The sequence below is a fragment of the Daktulosphaira vitifoliae genome, unplaced genomic scaffold (genome assembly GCF_025091365.1).
Source record: "Daktulosphaira vitifoliae isolate Bord-2020 unplaced genomic scaffold, ASM2509136v1 Scaffold_1, whole genome shotgun sequence".
Taxonomy (NCBI): domain Eukaryota; kingdom Metazoa; phylum Arthropoda; class Insecta; order Hemiptera; family Phylloxeridae; genus Daktulosphaira; species Daktulosphaira vitifoliae.
The window spans coordinates 32,146,059-32,165,761 of NW_026099572.1; the positions used below are offsets into that span (position 1 = coordinate 32,146,059).

A 19,703-nucleotide genomic window follows, 5' to 3' on the forward strand; every position below is an offset into this window, starting at 1 on the left:
TGCAAGACAGAAACCAAAGTGTATTATAGCCGCCAATGTGATAATTATATTAAAGTTATTTAAAAGGGAATTTATAATGAAAAAATTAGTTATGTTTTGGCAATACTTTCAGTGTGATAAATTTCAAATTATTTTAATAAATAATAAGTATTATTTGATAATAACTTTTGATTTGATTTATCATATTTGTATTGTGGCTAAAAAAATTAATTAGCCAAGTGGAATAAATATTGTGTAAAACAGTTTAGGGGTTTTAATGAGGTTCGTTCAAACAATTAGAACTGTGTTGCTTAAGTAAAAATAAACTAATTTTTTCTAACTCAAACACGTTTTGATTTAATACTATGCTGTTATGTTGCATACAATCAAGTTTAAAATTATGACACATTTATTACAAAAGTGTTAAGTAATCTGGTCGATTATGTGTCTTTAACTAATAATGTAAATTGAAAAATGTATGCCAGTTTGGGTACAAATTATTGAAATTACTTGGGTAAATCATTAAAGCCCACTAAAAATAATCTTTTCTAAGATAATGTCAACTTTAATGAAGAAGTATATAATTTTAATTATACTATAATTATAATAGATTAGGAATATGTTAACAGTAATTTCAAGATAGTTGTATTAATTCTTTTAAAATAAAAGTTAGCTTGGGTTTTAGTTTTAAATAAATGCATTTAAACTTTTTTAAATTAAAAAGTGTCATCAATGGTGGCGTCTCTTGTCAAGTATTCATGTCTTATTTATATTTTAGCTAATACTCTTATTGTATCTATTTGGAACAGATTATGTATCTGTTAATAAAGAAAAACAAAATTAAAAAGTAATAATTTATTTTTAATTAAAGGAAATAAAAAGAAAATATAGCTAAGTTCATTAAAATAGTACTGATTCTTTGTTCTTCCTAAGCTTTAAAAAAAAAAATATAACGATTAAAAATTAAGCACAAATTAATTTAGCAGCACTTAGAAATTTAAAAGAAATCGCCGCCATGGATTTTTTATATTTTTGAACTTTCATAGCACAGCTTCTACTGCTTAGTCACAAAATGGGCACAGCGAGATATAAATCACTATGTATCAACCCAACCAAAGAACAATAAGGAATTAAATTTTATATTTTTTATACCAGCATTATGAGTTTTGCGAAGTAATTATCGGAAATAAACATTACTTGACTTATCATGGGATCAGTATTGATTTGGCACATGTATTGACCTCGATCTTCTTCTTGTACGTTTTTTATGAGCAAATTCCATGTTGCATCATCAGTATGCGACACGGAAACTCGAGCGTTGTGTGTAATCACATGATCATGTATAGCTTGAATAGCTTTAGTGTCTGCTTTTACCCATCCAACCTGCAACAATTTAACATACTTCATGACCTACTAGTTATTAAACTAATCTTTCCGGAAAATGTTCATAGTAGGTATTTACTCCAAGTGCTATAATTTTTTTTTTTAATAATTCTTCGTTATATGGATCTGAACAGTCCAATTACTTAAAATAACGACTGATTCAATGGAAAGCATCAAAACTTGTCTGTATTTTGCAGAATACGTATATTTACATAATGGAAAAACATTTCATGCAACAATTAAGCCACGGAGAAGAAAACAAATAAGTTATTAAGTAGAGCATTATGGAAATTTTAGAATTAATAAATAACGTACTTAATTATTTCGCCTACTTCCGAGTTAATAGCTTAATAATAAATGGAGATTTATGCTATGTAATCATATAAACGTCACTGAAGTTGTCGTAATTATAACGGACACGCAATCTATCATTTGTACGGTCATTTGAATTTTGACGTGCGCGCCCCTGACACATTTTAACAAAATGCTTTTCTAATATTTAGTACCTTAGGCATAAACCTTTAATGTTTAGCAAATACTAAAGAAATTAACTAATAGTAATAAAAATTCACTTCCCCTAACTAAACTAATTCTAGAAAAACAATAATATCAAATATTAAATCATTACCATAAGCTTTTAATGGTAAAACATAGAATATAATATTTGTTTACTATGGTCTAATTTATTTACTCCAATATTTATAATTGAACGCATTTGACAATTTCTATTTTTTTTATTATTATAATCGTTGGAAAAATAGAGATAATATTAAAGTATAAGACAGTACACGAGAATTTTGAAAATATTAATAAGCATAATATATTTTTTCTTTGGTGTCCAGTATACGTCTAGTTTTACTACTTTAACTAGTTCATTAGTAATAAAATATTTTTTTACAATTCCACTTGTTTCGTTTTAAGTAATTGTTTTCAATCCAGTATATAGCAAATATCTATCTAAATTGTATATTTTTTTTCATAATAACACTTAAATCTATATCAGTTTCATGTAATGAATTGAGTTATAAAATGGAATATGAAATATTTAATATAAAACGATATATTCTTAATACTTAAAAAATATAATATAAAAGTAATTTATATATATTTTAGGAAGTTGTTAACAAATTTAATCATTGTTTCACTAAAACAGTTTAAACAATAACTTTTACATAATACTTGATATTTACAACGTACTTAACGAAATATTATTGTTTTACTTTGTCGAACTTCTTCTTTTGAAGAACTTTACGAACACTAAACTAGAGCAGAGATTTTCCTTTAAAGATAATACTGTACGATTTCTCTCTCTTTTTAGAAATTATCTACTTGATGATTATTATAATTTTATAGAAACAAATTTTCAACGTACTTATTAAGTTTTTTAAAAAATCAAACGTTCGAAAAATGCTTTTACAGTCGTCATGTTGCATAAATACCTCGTTAGATGGATTCGTATAATTTGTTTACCGTTTATATGATATGTGTCGCTCTGTACGCCTGTAACACACGTGTGACTGTTTTGGTATTCAAGGAATTTCGTCGACTCCCTCGGTCGTCCTGATCGTTTACCATACAAAACAAGTTNCTAAACACACGTGTGACTGTTTTGGTATTCAAGGAATTTCGTCGACTCCCTCGGTCGTCCTGATCGTTTACCATACAAAACAAGTTCAAAATAATAATAACTATGTACCTGGTCGGAAATAATATATCCAACTGACTATACTGCAACGCTGCACTGTTATTATACATGTGTTACTTTGACTCCCCACCGTAGTAGGGCATCCCTTATTTGCAAGTCCGCATACTCGCCAGTACACTTATTGATATAAACAAAATCATTTTGAAAACAATTTCCTTGAAACAAAAACCTTTTTTTTTTTTTCGCCGAGTAAAATAAGATTGAAAATAATACGCCGAATTAAAGAACATCTGTTCATTTTATTTTGCGTTGTTTATATTTTAATAGGTTTATCTAAGTTGTTTTCACGCTTCGCAGGTATCAATTATAAACTTTTTTTTATGAAAAATAATTTCACCCACCACACGACNGTATAAAAAATAATTTCACCCACCACACGACGAGATAATTATAATTCTAAACGCAATTATGCACAATGACGAAAAAGAAAAACTACAGTACATCAACTAAATAAAGTATTTGTTAGCATTATTATTTTCAACGCCACGGTAAATAACTAAATCATTTTAGGACTGAATTATGGAAAATGTTTGAAAGTTCAACCTCTGCAGAAAATTATTTTTATCTTATGTCAACTAGTTAAGCTCAACATTATCTAAAAACTATCACTTTTAATCTAAACATGTCAATTAATGGAATTTGTGAAATCTCTAAGAATTATATACGCACTGTCGATTACACTTGATTTGTGTACAATATTTAATGAACTGTTGAATTATACAAGTGCCTAAAATCATTTCAGTACTACACGCACGAGTAATGCGAACTTTTAATTTAAACGAAATCATACTTAAATTCCGAAACCATATACATAGTGTAAATCATTAAGTGCGAGAGAAAAGCATCGATGGCAGTTATAATATTTTTACGTGGTATTTATAAAAATGTAATTGAAATTGTTACTTACTCTATAGCCTCCTAAATTGTGAACATAACATGTAAACATAGCTTCTCGTCCTACTGGTACTGTGATGTTACCGATCGGCTCGGTGAATTTCGGCTGATAACCAAAACATTCTGAAAAAAATATATATTCAGTATTACTAACAAAGGATATATTATTTTCGTAACAAAAATATGTAAACGTAAAACTATTTCAGTAATTCACGTATTTTTGTCAACGTTTTATTGATGCCTTTTGACGAAACAGCTACAAAAATCATGTAATAACATTCAGGGGAAAATAAAGAAATCAAATAACATTTATCTCGTCTTTTTGAACCGTAGATATTATGTCATTGATACTGTTGTAGCTTTATATTCATGCTTGTTATTAAATTGACTGTGCACATATTATTATCATCACCGCATTGCTTTTGTCATTTTCTTCGATATTTTTCAATATAAATTCCAATAAACGCTGTATTGAACGACAAAGTATTTTTTTTGTTTATTTTCGATTGCCTCTTAGTTTACCTAATAAAAAAGCAAATATGGTTTGCGGACTACTCAGAATGTCTTCTTCAATAAATTATGCAAAAAAGTCTGTTTTCGTCTGACAATATACTTTTACATAACCGTCGACTGTGAGGGACCTTCTCTTTTTTTTAAATCAACCCTCATTCGATTTTAAACCGTTGTCGCATTCGGCAAAATGGATTTTTTTTTATCATGTATAAATTAATAAAAGTATAACTACAGAAAAGGAATATTTAAAAAATGACAGTAACAGATTGCCAATGATCGCAATTGAATTTCAGAAAATCTTCTGCTTTGTTATGGTAATACTTTTTCTGAAGTAATAAGACTCTTTTTGTATTAACGAGTTAGTTTCTTTGTTGTTTTTTTCTTTCTAGGTATTTACAGTATTATGATACACACGTAACCTTAAATGGTTTATAAAAACTTTAATTAGTTTCAAAAACTTTTGTCCGTGAATCTTAACTGAGGTTTTCGTCAAACAGCTGTCACCAGAAGTGAATCTTTCATCCGAAAGTATGTGTTTCACAAACCTTTTAATACAAATTATAATATAATTTAAATACTGAAAGTCTCTTTAACCCTCTAGTCTCCGTTCGTTAATAGATAGCCCTAGACATTTTGGCTTTTTCTTCCGACGAGACGTTTTATCCTTTCGTTCAAGACAACTCCCTCTTACTGAGCCTAAATTAATGGATTTCTCAAGACCTGGGTAGTATTGAGCGCACTGCCGTTTGGTTACGGTACGATGATTTTCGACCGGAAAATGAAGGGGACTTAAGAAAGATAGTTCTAATGGTTGGGGTAAAAGCAACTAATTTCTCAATATAAATGGCATCTTGATGTCATCTTGGCTAAACTATCAATGCGCCAAGTAACAACACAATACGTTCAAACATTTTTTTCTCGGAAAAGCTTTATTTACAATTTAATATGTCTCTGTGTTTATTGAAGTAATATTAAACAAAATTTACAATAAGCAAAAAATATTCATTTATAGGAAACCCAAGTAATTATGTATGCACATCCTTTCAGATGTTTTTAATGGCAGTTATCCTTATTATATCGATTTTGTTTTTTATCATTTTTATTACATCATAAATAATAGTCAATAATATATTATTGTATATAATAAAGTAAAACGTCTTGCATAGGTTAGTGTTATTAAATTTCATTCATTTCATGTCATAAAAAGACAATATTCAACACAGTTCTTATACGCAAAAGCTACTTAGAGATTCTGTTAGAAGTACACGTTTAATATTCGAGTGTACTATTTTTTTCTTTTTATATAACCATGGACTTGGACAAATTTTTCAACGTTTATTAAAAATGAATATTTTTAGAATTTAAGTATCCATAATTCTTTACACACTCTTTCAGATTTATCATTTTTATACAAAAAAAAAACAAAAATTACGTATTAATACCGATAAAATAAAATAAATTAAAAAAAAATTTACTTCTTTTTTAAAAGCCAGTATTTTTAAATACAAATAAGAATTTTTTTGATAATACAACTTAAATAGATGAAAACATCACGTGTTCATAACTTTAAACTGAATTATTTCTACTTTTAGTAGTTTAACAACAAATNATTTTTAAATACAAATAAGAATTTTTTTGATAATACATCTTAAATGGATGAAAACATCACGTGTTCATAACTTTAAACTGAATTATTTCTACTTTTAGTAGTTTAGCAACAAATCTAGACCTTGTATATTCTCCCTCCTACTATAAAATCTCTAGTTACTGTACGAAAAAGTGCTTCCGAATAATTTATGGTACCTAATATTTAGTAATATTTGTAAACTCCAAAAGCTGTTTGTAAGATAGTCTTTGTACTCCTTATAAATGTATTTTCAGTAAAATAAGGCATTAAAAAGAATAACATGTACTTTTATAAATTTATATGCTTTATAATGTACGCGAACATAGGAAAAAACTGAAAAGAGAAGACATGACAACTTTAAAAGCATAAAATTATGTTAAACATCTTACTCGTCAAATTTTATTAGAAAACATTACACTAAAATGTCTCAAACTTTAACTTTTGATCCTCTAAAGATTATAATATACATTATAAATGAGTGTAAACCATTTAAATAAAAAATTGAAACATTTTCATTAAGTTTCTATTTTCCTATTTTATGAACTGGTTAAATATTCATGCTGCTATTAAAAAAAAAAAAAGTCGACACCCTTAGAGGGTGAAAGAGTATGAACTAAAAAAATAATTAATAATCAATAAATCGAGAATTATATAAAATTAAAAAGAATGCCAAAAATGATTTTCTTTATATAATTATCATTCAAGAGAATAACTTCAAACCCCGACCTATAAAATTACAATTTATTAGTTTCCGAATATATATCAATAATTTGCTCAATGATTAAACGACTCATATATATATATTTTACTGCACTTTTGGTTTCATGATATGTTTGCACTGGTTTATAGTTTAAGACATAAATAGCATTCAATAGCCGCGTTTATTACTATCGTCTGAATATGGGCAATAACGTTAGTTAAGGCCATTCCGTATTATTGTGAAGGAAACACATTTCAATCTTTCATGAACCAACATTCTATTTCTGATTATCTTTGAACAGCCAAATTGAGCTTCGCACGTCCTCGCCAATGGTACACTATTCACCGCCGTGTCTGTCTGAACTAGCTTCCATTTTTTGCAATTCGTTCGTCATTTCCTTACTCATAAATCGTACCGAGACGAATATCAGAAAAACTCACGGCAATACTATTTTTTGTTACGCGTGACCGGAATCACATTATTATTTTCGAATGCACAAAAGCACCTCCGAATAGGAGACTCGACTAACGGACTAATAGAGTTGCACATTATGACACGTCAGATGATACCAATGTCAAAATGCATTTCAACCCTCTTACCATTGTTCTTGTTTATAATTTGTTGTTATAAATTCGAGTCTTTTAAATTTCCCATGTTTTTTGGCTTTCTTACAGTATTTAGTATTTTTTATTAAATTTTTTCTTATTCGACATGCTAAAATCGATAGGAATAATTCACCATATCTTTGTGTTAAATAACATTTGTCGATATAATATGTCGTATAGAACCAAAGGGAATATTCTATCATATGCTACCAACTGAAGATTGAATAAAACTATTTTGAGTTTAAATAAAAATAGATTGTTTGATACATGAGGATATAGAAATATAATAAGTAGATATTATTAACACACCAACTGGTACAGTAATCGTTCGCACTATTATATTTATGGATTAGTTTCAAATGTATATAGAAAATACTTTCCACGAGTATAACAAGATCTCTATTACTCTTATGTTACAATTGAACTTTGTGAATCTTCAAAACGTTTTACGACAATAAAGAGAAGAAACACATTTTCGAGAAGTTTAAAATATGAATAGTATTACATAGAGTGTTCTGTAAGTATCGTTCTCATCGTTTGTAACAATTGGCTTGTCCTTTACTTAACGATCATATGTATATTAATTTAATAAAAACACATATTTATTTTAAAACGTCAAAATTGTAGAGGCGCAATCGAAAAAGGCAATTATGAAAAATAACTTATTCATAAGTATGTTAAATAAAATATTTTAATCATAAAAATTCAAAAAATATAGTTAATAAGAACAATATAATTTATAAGCATGTTAATAGGAAATACAAATACAACAAAAGATTTACTTCCCCTATGAAAACGTTCTGATAAGAATAATGAAGAGAAAAAAGGAATCTCTGGGCGTCTTCATAAACACGTGTTTATGTGAATGTGTTATTCTCGCGGTGTCGACGGCAAAGAAAACATAACGTTCTCGTTATCGTCAGCACAGAACTTTTTCCTTCCGGAACGTCTTTACTAGAAATGTGTTTTTTTTTTCATTCGTTCTTAACGACAAAAATTTACAGATAAGAAACATTTTTACCATTTGTAATTCCGCTGCAGACTACACATCACATCATCATGATGATCAAAAGTGAAGATTCTTTAGTACTAATAACGTGATATGTGATTGTGATACAATAGAATAAAATGTGAAAAAGTGCAGGAGCCCAATAACGTGTCTTTTACACATTATATCGAATTGGAATGGTACGTAACGAACGATGATAACGCCACATTGACGTTGTTTGTTAACTTCTAATTGGATGATTCCACGTCCGGACACAAACAGCCAGAAACTTTCTTCGCTTTTTTTTAAGTCGTAAAACTTTTTCCGTGGTTCTCTCTTAAATCTGAACGTCGATAATCGAAGGAATAAAAATCCCAATATCTGCTTTCGTCTAGTCTATATTGCGAATGCACCAGAAGATGACATACCATAGCGTTTAACTAGAATCAAAGGATTTGTAATTAAAAAATTCCTTAGATGGTCATTATTAAATTGTAAAAATTTTTGTACGCATAATACATTAATACATTAATTGTAGAAAAAATTGAACATGTTGACATGACATAAATAGCCAAAAAATCAAAAATTATTGATGTCTGTAGTTTACTCCTGTTTTGTATAGTTTTTGATTCTTGAAATTGTTCTTATTTATTGTTCGGAATTTTTATGAAAGGAAAGTAAAAATCTTATAAGAAGATTACTTTAAACGAATTTTACTTTAAAAGTGTTACAGAATATTAACAGACAAAACATTAAAATAATTACACTTTTAACTGCCATGACTCATGAGTGTACATCAAAAACACTTTCATTTAATTAATAATAATTATTTTCTAATATAGGAAGAATATCTTTTTTACTAACTATTTTCAATTGTATGTTTCAATTATTAAACGATTTCACCACCAGCTTACGTCAAAAAATTACTCTCAAGTTTCATTTTGAAGGATCGAAGTGAGGTTTTAATTAATGAACATAACTGACACTAACAAAAACTAAAAGAGTAGGGCAAATTTGTTCACTGTTCCCGAGTCTTAAACAGATAACAGTTTAACAAAGTTGAACCATTGACTTTCCCGTTGATTATTATACAGATTTCAAGCGCAACATTATAAAAAAATTACGAGATATATTTTCCCGTAATTAGTTAACGGCAAAAAATTAATCAAAATGTTATATAAACTAATGAAACATAATAGATTACATAATATTAAAATATTATAAAGTTTATCAACAAAAATTGATGATTTCATATCGCTAAAATTAAGGATTGAAAACGTTATCGTAACGTGTAACAGTTTCCACTGTACATCCAAATAATAAATTGTTAAGTTTGTGTATAATAATACTTTTAACAAACATGTATATGAGGCGAGAGTTCATTCAACCTAAGTTATGACATGTAAAGCAAATGATTATTATTATTATTAAAAAAAAAAAAGTTAAAACATGAAAAATTCTTGAACTAATAATAGTTTATTAACGTTAACACACCATTTAGAAAGGATTTCAAAAACTTTGATAAACATTTAATTATGCGCATTTTACATAAAACATCAAGTTTGTATCCTATTAAAACTGATGCGATTGAGCATTAGTATTAGTCTTATAAACATTATGCTCAACTTGACGATCGTTCAACGTTCCACCTCTTTCTTGTATTTATTTTTAAGTGTACTTTTTACGAATATTTATTTATTTATACATTCAAGCTGTAGAGTACTTTACTATCTTCCAAACGTTTTTTCTAGAATAAATCTGATATCCATAAGCAGTAATANTCTAGAATAAATCTGATATCTATAAGCAGTAATGCTCAATGGGATTTCTATTAATAAGCAAAAAGAAAATTATTCGCTGTTTCAAATACAATAAAAATAAACTAGAGCAATTGAGCTGTTTTCTGTTTTTCTATTCATTTAATTTTAGTCAATATAAAATCCCAAGAAAAGTATTTAATGTATTTCCATGGAACGTAAGAATTATAAAAGCATATTCTTTTATGAATATAATAAGGTTTAATATTGTTTAGTATAAATTCAATTTCGATTAATTTTCATATTTTTTATACATCTATTGTAACTCTGACTTAATTCATGGATAAAGTTTTGGAATTTAATGAAATATTATTTTAACATTGTTTAAAACCAATGTTTCTTTTGAAACGCCTAGTAAACTATACTTAAAAATTGATTTATTTTTAGTATAATGTATTTTTCAAGAACTTAATAATTTTTACAATTAATGCAAATTTGGAATAATACAATCAAAAAATTACGGTTTACTTAGTCTAATTGTAACTTTTACTGGTCGTTTTGTACATGTAATAACGTGTTCAGTAAGAAAAAGTGTTTCTATTGTTCTCATTGTTTATAACAGTTGACCCGTTTCTTACTTAATGAACACTCTGTATAAAAATATATCACATTTTAATTTAAAAATATTAAAATGTTTTCTTATAAAACAAATTTATTACATACACAATAAAATACACGAGTATATGTCATGCTATTTTAAAGTGAATTATCTTTACGCGGTTGAATAAGAACGACAACTATTCCACTTCTCCACCATTAGCTAGTGTATTTACTCTCGTTTATATTGTAAGTAGTAGTGTAGCAGAGATTTCACTTTTCATACGATGAAAAACATCCTCTATTGATATCGTGATAGCTCGCGTCTTATCTGGTTGTCAACCGCATCTAGTTTTCCCAAAGTCCCCAAACATATCAATTTCTTACACTTCACACCAATATATCGGTATTATTTTTTTTTTCGTTGTTTTTTCAAGTGTGTGACATGACAACGGGCCAGTCGATGGAGAATGGAATATTTTTGTTTTTACAAGACCCTGAAGTAGCGTTCATAGAAGTCATTAATCATCGTTTGTTATTAACTCCTCGCGTTCNGATTAATCATCGTTAGTTATTAACTCCTCGCGTTCTTCTTATTGATTTTAACTAAAAACAATATTGTTCGTAATAAATGTTAATGCAAAAATTACCAAATTTTGGGAAAAATAAAAGTGACTGAAATATACTGCTAAAAACCAGGTTTACGCCAAAAAACACATAGAAAAAGTGTAAACATGAGTGCCTATGAAACTTTGAATACTGTGCATGAAAATAGTGTATATGACATGTATATGAGCATATAGATACCAACGGATCCAATGTAAAATAGTAGGGAATAAAATACTACAGGGTTTAATATGCATTATATTTTTCCTTTAGACAATATAGTTAAAAACTTTTCTCTTATATATCTCAATCTGAAAAGTTATACCTCGAACGGTTGGATTCCACATAATTTTTTTTTCTTGAACCGCCACGAAGAAAAAATATAATAATAATATGGTTACCGTTGTCACGTCTTAGACGCTAAGATTTGACAAAAAGGAAATATTTTACTTTATAAAAAGAACCTTGCATGAAAGTACATGTATGTTGTAAAACTAAGGCCAAAATCGTTTTTATATGACTAAATNATTGTAAAACTAAGGCGAAAATCGTTTTTATATGACTAAATTGATTTACTTGTGTAACTTGGATATACGTGATTAAATAGTGTTACATAAATAACATTCAATTGTTATTAGAATTATGAATGCAATAGATTTTTATATTAATAATTGTACCATTAAATAATGTCGGATGAAGTTTTTAACTAAATTATGAGGTAATAATAAATATTTAGCAGTACTTAAATATGAGGGATCATAAACATGTTAATACATAAAATTAACCATAACCTAGCTGTTTTTTTTTCACTTATTTTAATTAAAGAGAAGTATTACACATATGTCATATTTGATTAAATTATAAATTTACGAAATTATTAATTTACCATTGATTAATAGTTTTCTTTTATTATGGTTTTGTATTAGAAATATATTGTTTAGCTACATAATTTATTATTTTCAACACGTAGGCCAATATTACTGATAAGAACATAGACAAAAGTGAATTAGCTTTGTGCAATCGTGTGTCTTCTAACGGCTTCTTGTCCTTTGTACAATCAATACGATATACATAATCAAATTTATTAAAGGAACAATAACGTTCGATAAACTCAGTCGAGTTGAATTTATTTGTCTTGTATTGTAACACCCCGAAACTATATAGTTTATTAGCTGTATACTAACTTTTCCGACTTATTGTGACAACAATTAAGGAAATCTATGAAGAAAACTTAACCAGTTTTAATAAATCTTTTGAAATGTCCAATAGTCTAGCCAACAAGAGGATATTATACTTAATAGCCAATACGATATAATAAACAAAATAATACTATGTAATTAAAATTTAAACTAAAGCATGAGTGCAAAAATATTACAGATTAAAATTAACCATTTTACAAAAAAAATCTCAAATGAGACATTTGTTATTAGACATATGTTGTTTCCAAAAGCAACACTTATGGGTTGAGGATTGTAATCATAAATGCAGTAGAATTGCCTATAATAAACGCCGTCTTAAAATTAGTCTAAAAAAATAGAAGTACTTATCATTGTATTCAGTTTTCTGTTTCACTTCCAATTAAAGCCTGTGCTATTCGTCGTTTTTGGTAACTATTTGTATTAAGATTTAGAATTTAGATGTTACCTTTTAGTTTTATTGGACATTTTTTTATTTTTTTTTATAATTGTTTCATATGTATTGCTGAAATCAGTGATTGTTTTAGCTTCAACCAATAAAAAAATTATCATCTATAATATGACTAGTTTGTTTTATCCAGAGAATGGGAACAGAACCTAAAAAGTCCGGTCCTTAGTCCAGAACATCATAAATATTTAGAACCCAAATCGAAATAGGAATTTTTATATTTAGAAAATCAGAACCGCTACCGAACCAAAACAATTCAAAATTAAGGTCTTATATAATTTTATAAAATGACTTATAATATAACATTAATTTTTTTAATACTCCTACACAACAAAATAAATGTTTCTCATCTACCTTCTTCATAAGCAGAGGGTAGTTTTGTAGCATTAGAGGAGCTAATTTTTATTTCCTTACTTCCTAAACAAATATTTTTAAGAAATAATGCAAATGATTTTCCGAATTTTTGAGTAGCTCACAACTTTCTTCTGATATTAAGAATTTAAGAACTTCCTTGTAAAATATATAGAACATGAGTGTTCTTATATAGATATATGTGGGATAGAATTTTCCCTATGATGAAAATATTTTGAAGAAATTAATAAAAAAATTGTTATTCATACCCTCAATAAAATTCCTAAGAACACCTCTCAAACCTATGTTTAAATTAATTTTTAATTAATTGAGTTCGGAATCTAATTTTCAAGTATCAGACTTTATATTTAAAATGCATTTTTTTAGAACGCGAACCCGAACGCCAACATATAAAAAACTATAGTTCTAGTCCCTATTTTTTTATTTCTGTTTAAATACATTTTTAAACAATAAATAATTTAAAACTACTATTTCTGAAATTTAATTTTTTTAAATAATAGTCGCGTTGTATTCATTATTCTAAAAATTAAATTAAACTTAATTCTTTATAGTAATCCATAAGATAAAATGCTGTACATTGTGTAATTATGAAATCGATTACTCTCAATAAACCCTATCGGCTATAAATTAATGATATTTACTTAGTGTCTCAATTAGCGCATTTTAATTAAAATGACATTAAATACCCATTTAGCATTTAACGGTAGAAAAACAGACGGTTTTTCTTCAGTTTCTTCAAAGCGCTCGCCGAAATATCCAAATATCTAACAGACGTCTTCCGCCAACATCTGTTGCGGGCACGCAATAGCTGGTCGGAAATTAATAATAAAACTTGAAGCCGTTGCCGCCGCCATGTTAAGTGGTTCCCCGCAATATTCCGCCCGACCAGAAGTCTCAATCCGAATAATTTAATTGCTACAACCATTGCTTACCATAACTTTCTCTTTTTAGCTTACCCGATTTCTTGCATATTATCTCTCTCTACTCAAACAGCCACGGTAAATCAGTGGGTAAGTGAAAAAGAGTGAGGCCGCGTAGTATTGTCTAAAGAAGATACCTCGGCTGCTATTCCATAGCCTGTCCGTACAATGACGACCGCATCTGTCAGTAATATCAAATCTTTTTACTAAAAACTTGTATCAAGCTGTTTATTTAATTGGCCATTCTCCGATCTTAGTCAAAATAATGCCAAACGTTTATTATTGTAACCCTTCTGTTACAGTGTGTTCGTCTGTTTGTAGTGTTCAAATATTCTTATAATTAAACGAATTACACATGTACACATACAGGTCAAATAAATGATAATGATTATTGTCATGCGGTATGTCACAGTTTTGATGTTTTATACCTGTCATTTTGTTACTTGTGCGAGATTTTATGTGTAATCGAGGAGACGCATTTATTCCAGAGAATAAATACATTACGTACAAACAGTAAACATTTTAATAGTTGTATTACTTGTTTGGGTTCATGTTATAGGTGAGATGATATGCCTGTGTTAACATTGTTGTCGAGGTAGGAAAAACCTAATTTACAACAAAGAACAATACTATATAGTACACAGCATACAAAAAAAAAAAAAAAACGAGGGAAAACTTTAACATCAATTTGGGGACGATTGACGTGTTTTTCCAGAGTAGTGATAATACGTAAGTTTCACTTTAAATGAAATTTCGATAATACTAGACGTATAAAATATTCAAGACAATTTCTCAAAAATATCTCAGATTGACTGATCTTAATTTGTAAAACGAATTAAATTTAAACATCAAACGGTAATTTAAATAAAACTAATGCTTCTGACAAAGATGGCGGGAAAACTTACATAGTCCAGTACTATGAAATCGAACCTTAGTACCTACAAATCATAGCACGACGTCTTGATCTAACTAAATAGGCCGCTTTACTTTTGCAATTTACTGATCATTTAATGTTAACATGAAATCCCGTTGTGAAATTTACAACTTTAAGTGTTTATAAATAAATTGAATAACTATTGAAATAACAATATTTATTTGAAACGTTATTTATTTTGATAAATATTTAAATTAATAAAATTGCCAATGATTAAATTCATTATACATGTCATAAATATCTAATAAAATAGAATGAGAATCGCAAGTGTAGCACGTCCAAAAGTATCAAACCTAACTCAATTTATTTAAGCTATGAAAAAGTAATAATTTATGTCTGTATTCTGTATAAGTCATAATTTCAAAATAAATGTTTACATAACAATATCCAAGCACAAATTATTTTCCCAGATAAATTTAAGAGCCAAACTTTCCTAGAAATAAAATTTTCCACGTTTACATTTTTCTATAAAATGCAACTTTGACTATATGCCTATAAAAAATAAATGTATATACATTTTTATGTTAATTATCTAATTGAATAACTCACTTGAATAAGGACCCAACTCCAAATTTCGATTTTATAAGCATATTTTAATTATTCTTATTTATTATCATTAAATTTGTTCGTAAAATAATTTATTTTTTTTTCAAAATTAGGACTTTGTTTTAACAAAAATTTCAAAAAGTATATATTTGTTTTTGTTTTAAGAAAAATTATGCTCAACAATTTTTTTTGAGTATTTAATATAACACATTTAATAAAATCAATATTTATTTTAATAGAATTAACATAGAAACAATTTGATTGATTAAAATATCAAACATAATTATGTTAGATAGCTATAGTAAATTATTATACGTTATCAAGGATAACATTTTAACAAAATGTCATGTAAAAAATAGTTATAATTACATTGAAAACCGACGCGTTTCGCAAAAAAAAAAAATCAAATTGGACACCTTTTTCAATAAGTTGTTCAATTGTTGTACTTACTAAAATAAGGTCACAGCTACATTATACAATACGCGCATTTCTCTTCTGTATGAATAAGTAAATCATTTATTCTTCTTTGATACTGTAAAACTATTTATAGTTAATTTAATATTTCGTAGACATTCTGTGACATAGTTAAAAATGTATAAGCTCAAAAGTAACAACTAAGTTTGAGAAGTCAGCCCCGAAGTGTGAAATAAACAAAACTACAACAGAGACCACCTTTAATTTACAACCGTTTCTCTGAATAAATTTCAATCACGAAACATTGTTTTAAACAAACTCAGGTATTATATCAATCAATCGGGTGACATATACTATATTATTCAAGTAGAAAATACAAAGACTTACCATTTGATGTGAATAATAAAATCACTACTATCCAAAACATCACTTTGAAGATGCACATTCTTAACAAGTTGATATTAAGGTTTAAAATCTGCTGGCAATATTCTACAAGTAAAAATAGAAAAATTAGATTATTGGTAATGTTAATACTAAAAATTTATTATTGTTATTATTATTTATCTCAAGCAGATCGGTCGAAGGTGAAACAAGCTAAAAAACAAAATAAACAACAGTCGACCGTTACTATACTTATTATATTCTGCAGAACTTTTAAAAATTATTATAGAGTTCTTAGGCATTCGTAGCAACTAGGAAAGTAAACTGCTGATTCTATGGATTCTCATTTTTGTACCTAAACCGGCAAGAGACTCACACGATAATACTACGTTTATTCTTACCTTAAATTTCTAGGGCGCAATAGTAGTCAATATTAAAAAATGTTTAAAAAATGCTTCAAAACTAGCTAGAGAAAAAACTACAAGTGTAAAATTAATGTGAGTTATGATAAACGGATCACTTTTTACATACATAAGTAAAAATGCTGTAAAAAAAAAGTAAAGATGAGCGAAAAGTTAATTTCGAAGTTCATAAAATTTGAATGAACAATGTTCATAAAATGTTAGATAATACAGATATCAAACCATTTTGAGGTCATTTTTTGATTAATATAACATCTTTGTTCTTTATTAATGAAGAATGAATGAAATATTATTTTTTTGATTATGAATTTGGCTATTTTTACTTTTTTTGGTAAGTGGTTTAAAAGATATTTTATGCTAATTCAATTGCATAGTACAAAATTAATATATGTATAGTGTCCCACTGTGATTTACAATTTTTAACATGAGTTTGTATAGTCAAATTAGTAAATCATGGTGGGATACTGAATATAAATATTTATATATATATTTAAAATATATTATTTTTAAAACTGCTTTTTAAGGTATTTTTAAGTGTACTTATTTTGAGTACGCGTGTATAATAAATAGTCATTAAATTATATATATATATATACAGGGTGTTCAGTAAGTCAGGAAACGGGTTTCTATTGTTCTCATTGTTACAAACAATGAGAACAATAGAAACCCGTTTCCAGACTTACTGAACACCCTGTATATTCAGTTAAAAAATATAAAAACTAGAGTAAAAAATTTAATTTTCAGCAAGTTTGATGTTTTGCGAAATGTATATTTATACAAATATAAAAAGCCAAAAAAGAGAACGACTTAAAACAAACATAGCAAAAATATTATATCCATTTTGAAATAGACCGACGACGTATGAGTTAGGTAAAGATACTATTGTGTTGAATATATAATGTAAAATAAAAAGGATCATGTATACAAGTCAAACGTGCTTTGTACAACTCTATACAAATGGATATTATAGTTTCTCGAAAAATATAAAAATAAAAAAGTAAAAGTTTTAATCTCCGTAAAAATTAAACCAAGACGATTAAGTTGCTAGATGTAACAATTAAAGAAAGATCATTTTAGCAGAATATTTTATTATAAGTACAATTAATTACAATACTTACAAGGCGTTTAAAACCCCTTTTGACATCACATTTTATGGCATAGTCAAATAATTGAAGACAAAGCTTTTTAAAACATTGTTTATATTGCTAATCCGAATTTAATGAACAACTATAAATATAATTACGTCGCTTTACAAAATCCATTATCTACACACACAATAAATAGTCTTATTGTATATTATGAACACCCCTATAGTTATTATTACACGAAAAATTATTATTTATGGATTTTAAATTTCACATAAGAAATTTGCCTCTTATTATTTATTAATTGAGAATTTAATTTATAGCTTTTTCAAATTTAAATTGTCATTAAGATAACAAAAACCTAAGCATTTGCGAATCATATATCTCGTGTTTTATTAATCCAATCAGGATGAAAATGATAGAAAGAAATGATACTCTCTAGATTATATATTTCAAAGCAAATGCTCTCTAGTAGTTCAGAAGTATATTCCATAAAAATATTCACCCAATTAAGTAGAATAATATATAAAAACAATGAACATAATTAATTTTTATTACACTATGTATTTAATAGGAAACATATTTAAGTAGTATACATACGATTTTGTGAAACTGTGTTGTCTAAACTAAGTTTTCGTCTTACACATCAACTGTCATTGAACATATATTGACGAATATTTAAATATTATTAAAATTTAATAATTAATATTTTATGTATATTGATAAAATGACGATATTTTAATATTTAATTATAAATATGAATTCACATTTTATAAACTTAGTAAATTGAAGATTAATCAATCTCAATAATTATGAAATATTTAAAATTATAGTTATTAACAAACATTGAAAATTATACATTTTATCAAACTTACAACATGATACTTATCTTATTTCAGGTTTTAAAATTTATATTAATATATCATGTTGTATTTTTAATATTAAAGATATCAAATAGAAAATAAGTCTTTATTGAGAAACAATATAATTGTTAAAGACGTATGTGCTGGTGACCGCACTCGCGAGTAGTGGACAATCCCCACTACTGATTTATATAATATTTATCGATACATAACATATCATATCAGATTTATTTATACTTAATTTTGAGCTCAGACATTATAGCAATATGGCATATGCACATTTTTTATTCGTTGTAATATTTCAGTACATAGTTGATAAATTTAGATATTATTTGACTAGAAATAACTAACTTGTAACAGGTTAAGTCTAAAATTATGGGTGTTGTGGAATATATACACAACACCAGGACGTCATTTTTTTTTATGGTTTTAATGATCTTTATATTTTAACACATCTTTACTGCATATTTCTTTGAATTGAATTAATATTTACATTAAATCAATACTACAAGTAGAATTAAACTTAAAACTAAACTATAATTATTTTAAAATATACTGTCAATAAAACAACACCAAACTCATGTGAATGCATACAATTAACGCTTATGAATTTCTAATCTAACTCTGATGTTATTTTAACTGCAAGAGATCCTTAGCTCAAAAACGATGTTCAGATGTGTATAACATTAACATCAATTATTGTTAAATTAACTGCTGATTTCTATGTGTGTAGGATTGCAAAATATATTAAACAAAACAAAAAAAAAA

The 19,703-nt window shown here is 27.1% G+C and overlaps 1 protein-coding gene across 2 annotated transcripts in view; it reads right to left on the reverse strand.

The window, feature by feature from the left end:
* LOC126895999 (lachesin-like) overlaps positions 1–19,703 on the reverse strand; it is a 45,674-nt gene that overhangs the window by 16,241 nt on the left and 9,730 nt on the right. For both annotated transcript variants that reach the window (XM_050668389.1, XM_050668388.1), the window contains exons 2-4: positions 16,572–16,673; positions 3,975–4,084; positions 1,177–1,362 (exon numbers count right to left, since the gene is read on the reverse strand). In XM_050668389.1, the coding sequence (XP_050524346.1) occupies positions 1,177–1,362; positions 3,975–4,084; positions 16,572–16,629 (354 nt within the window). In that variant the 5' untranslated portion in view covers positions 16,630–16,673. The remainder of the gene's footprint in view (positions 1–1,176; positions 1,363–3,974; positions 4,085–16,571; positions 16,674–19,703) is intronic.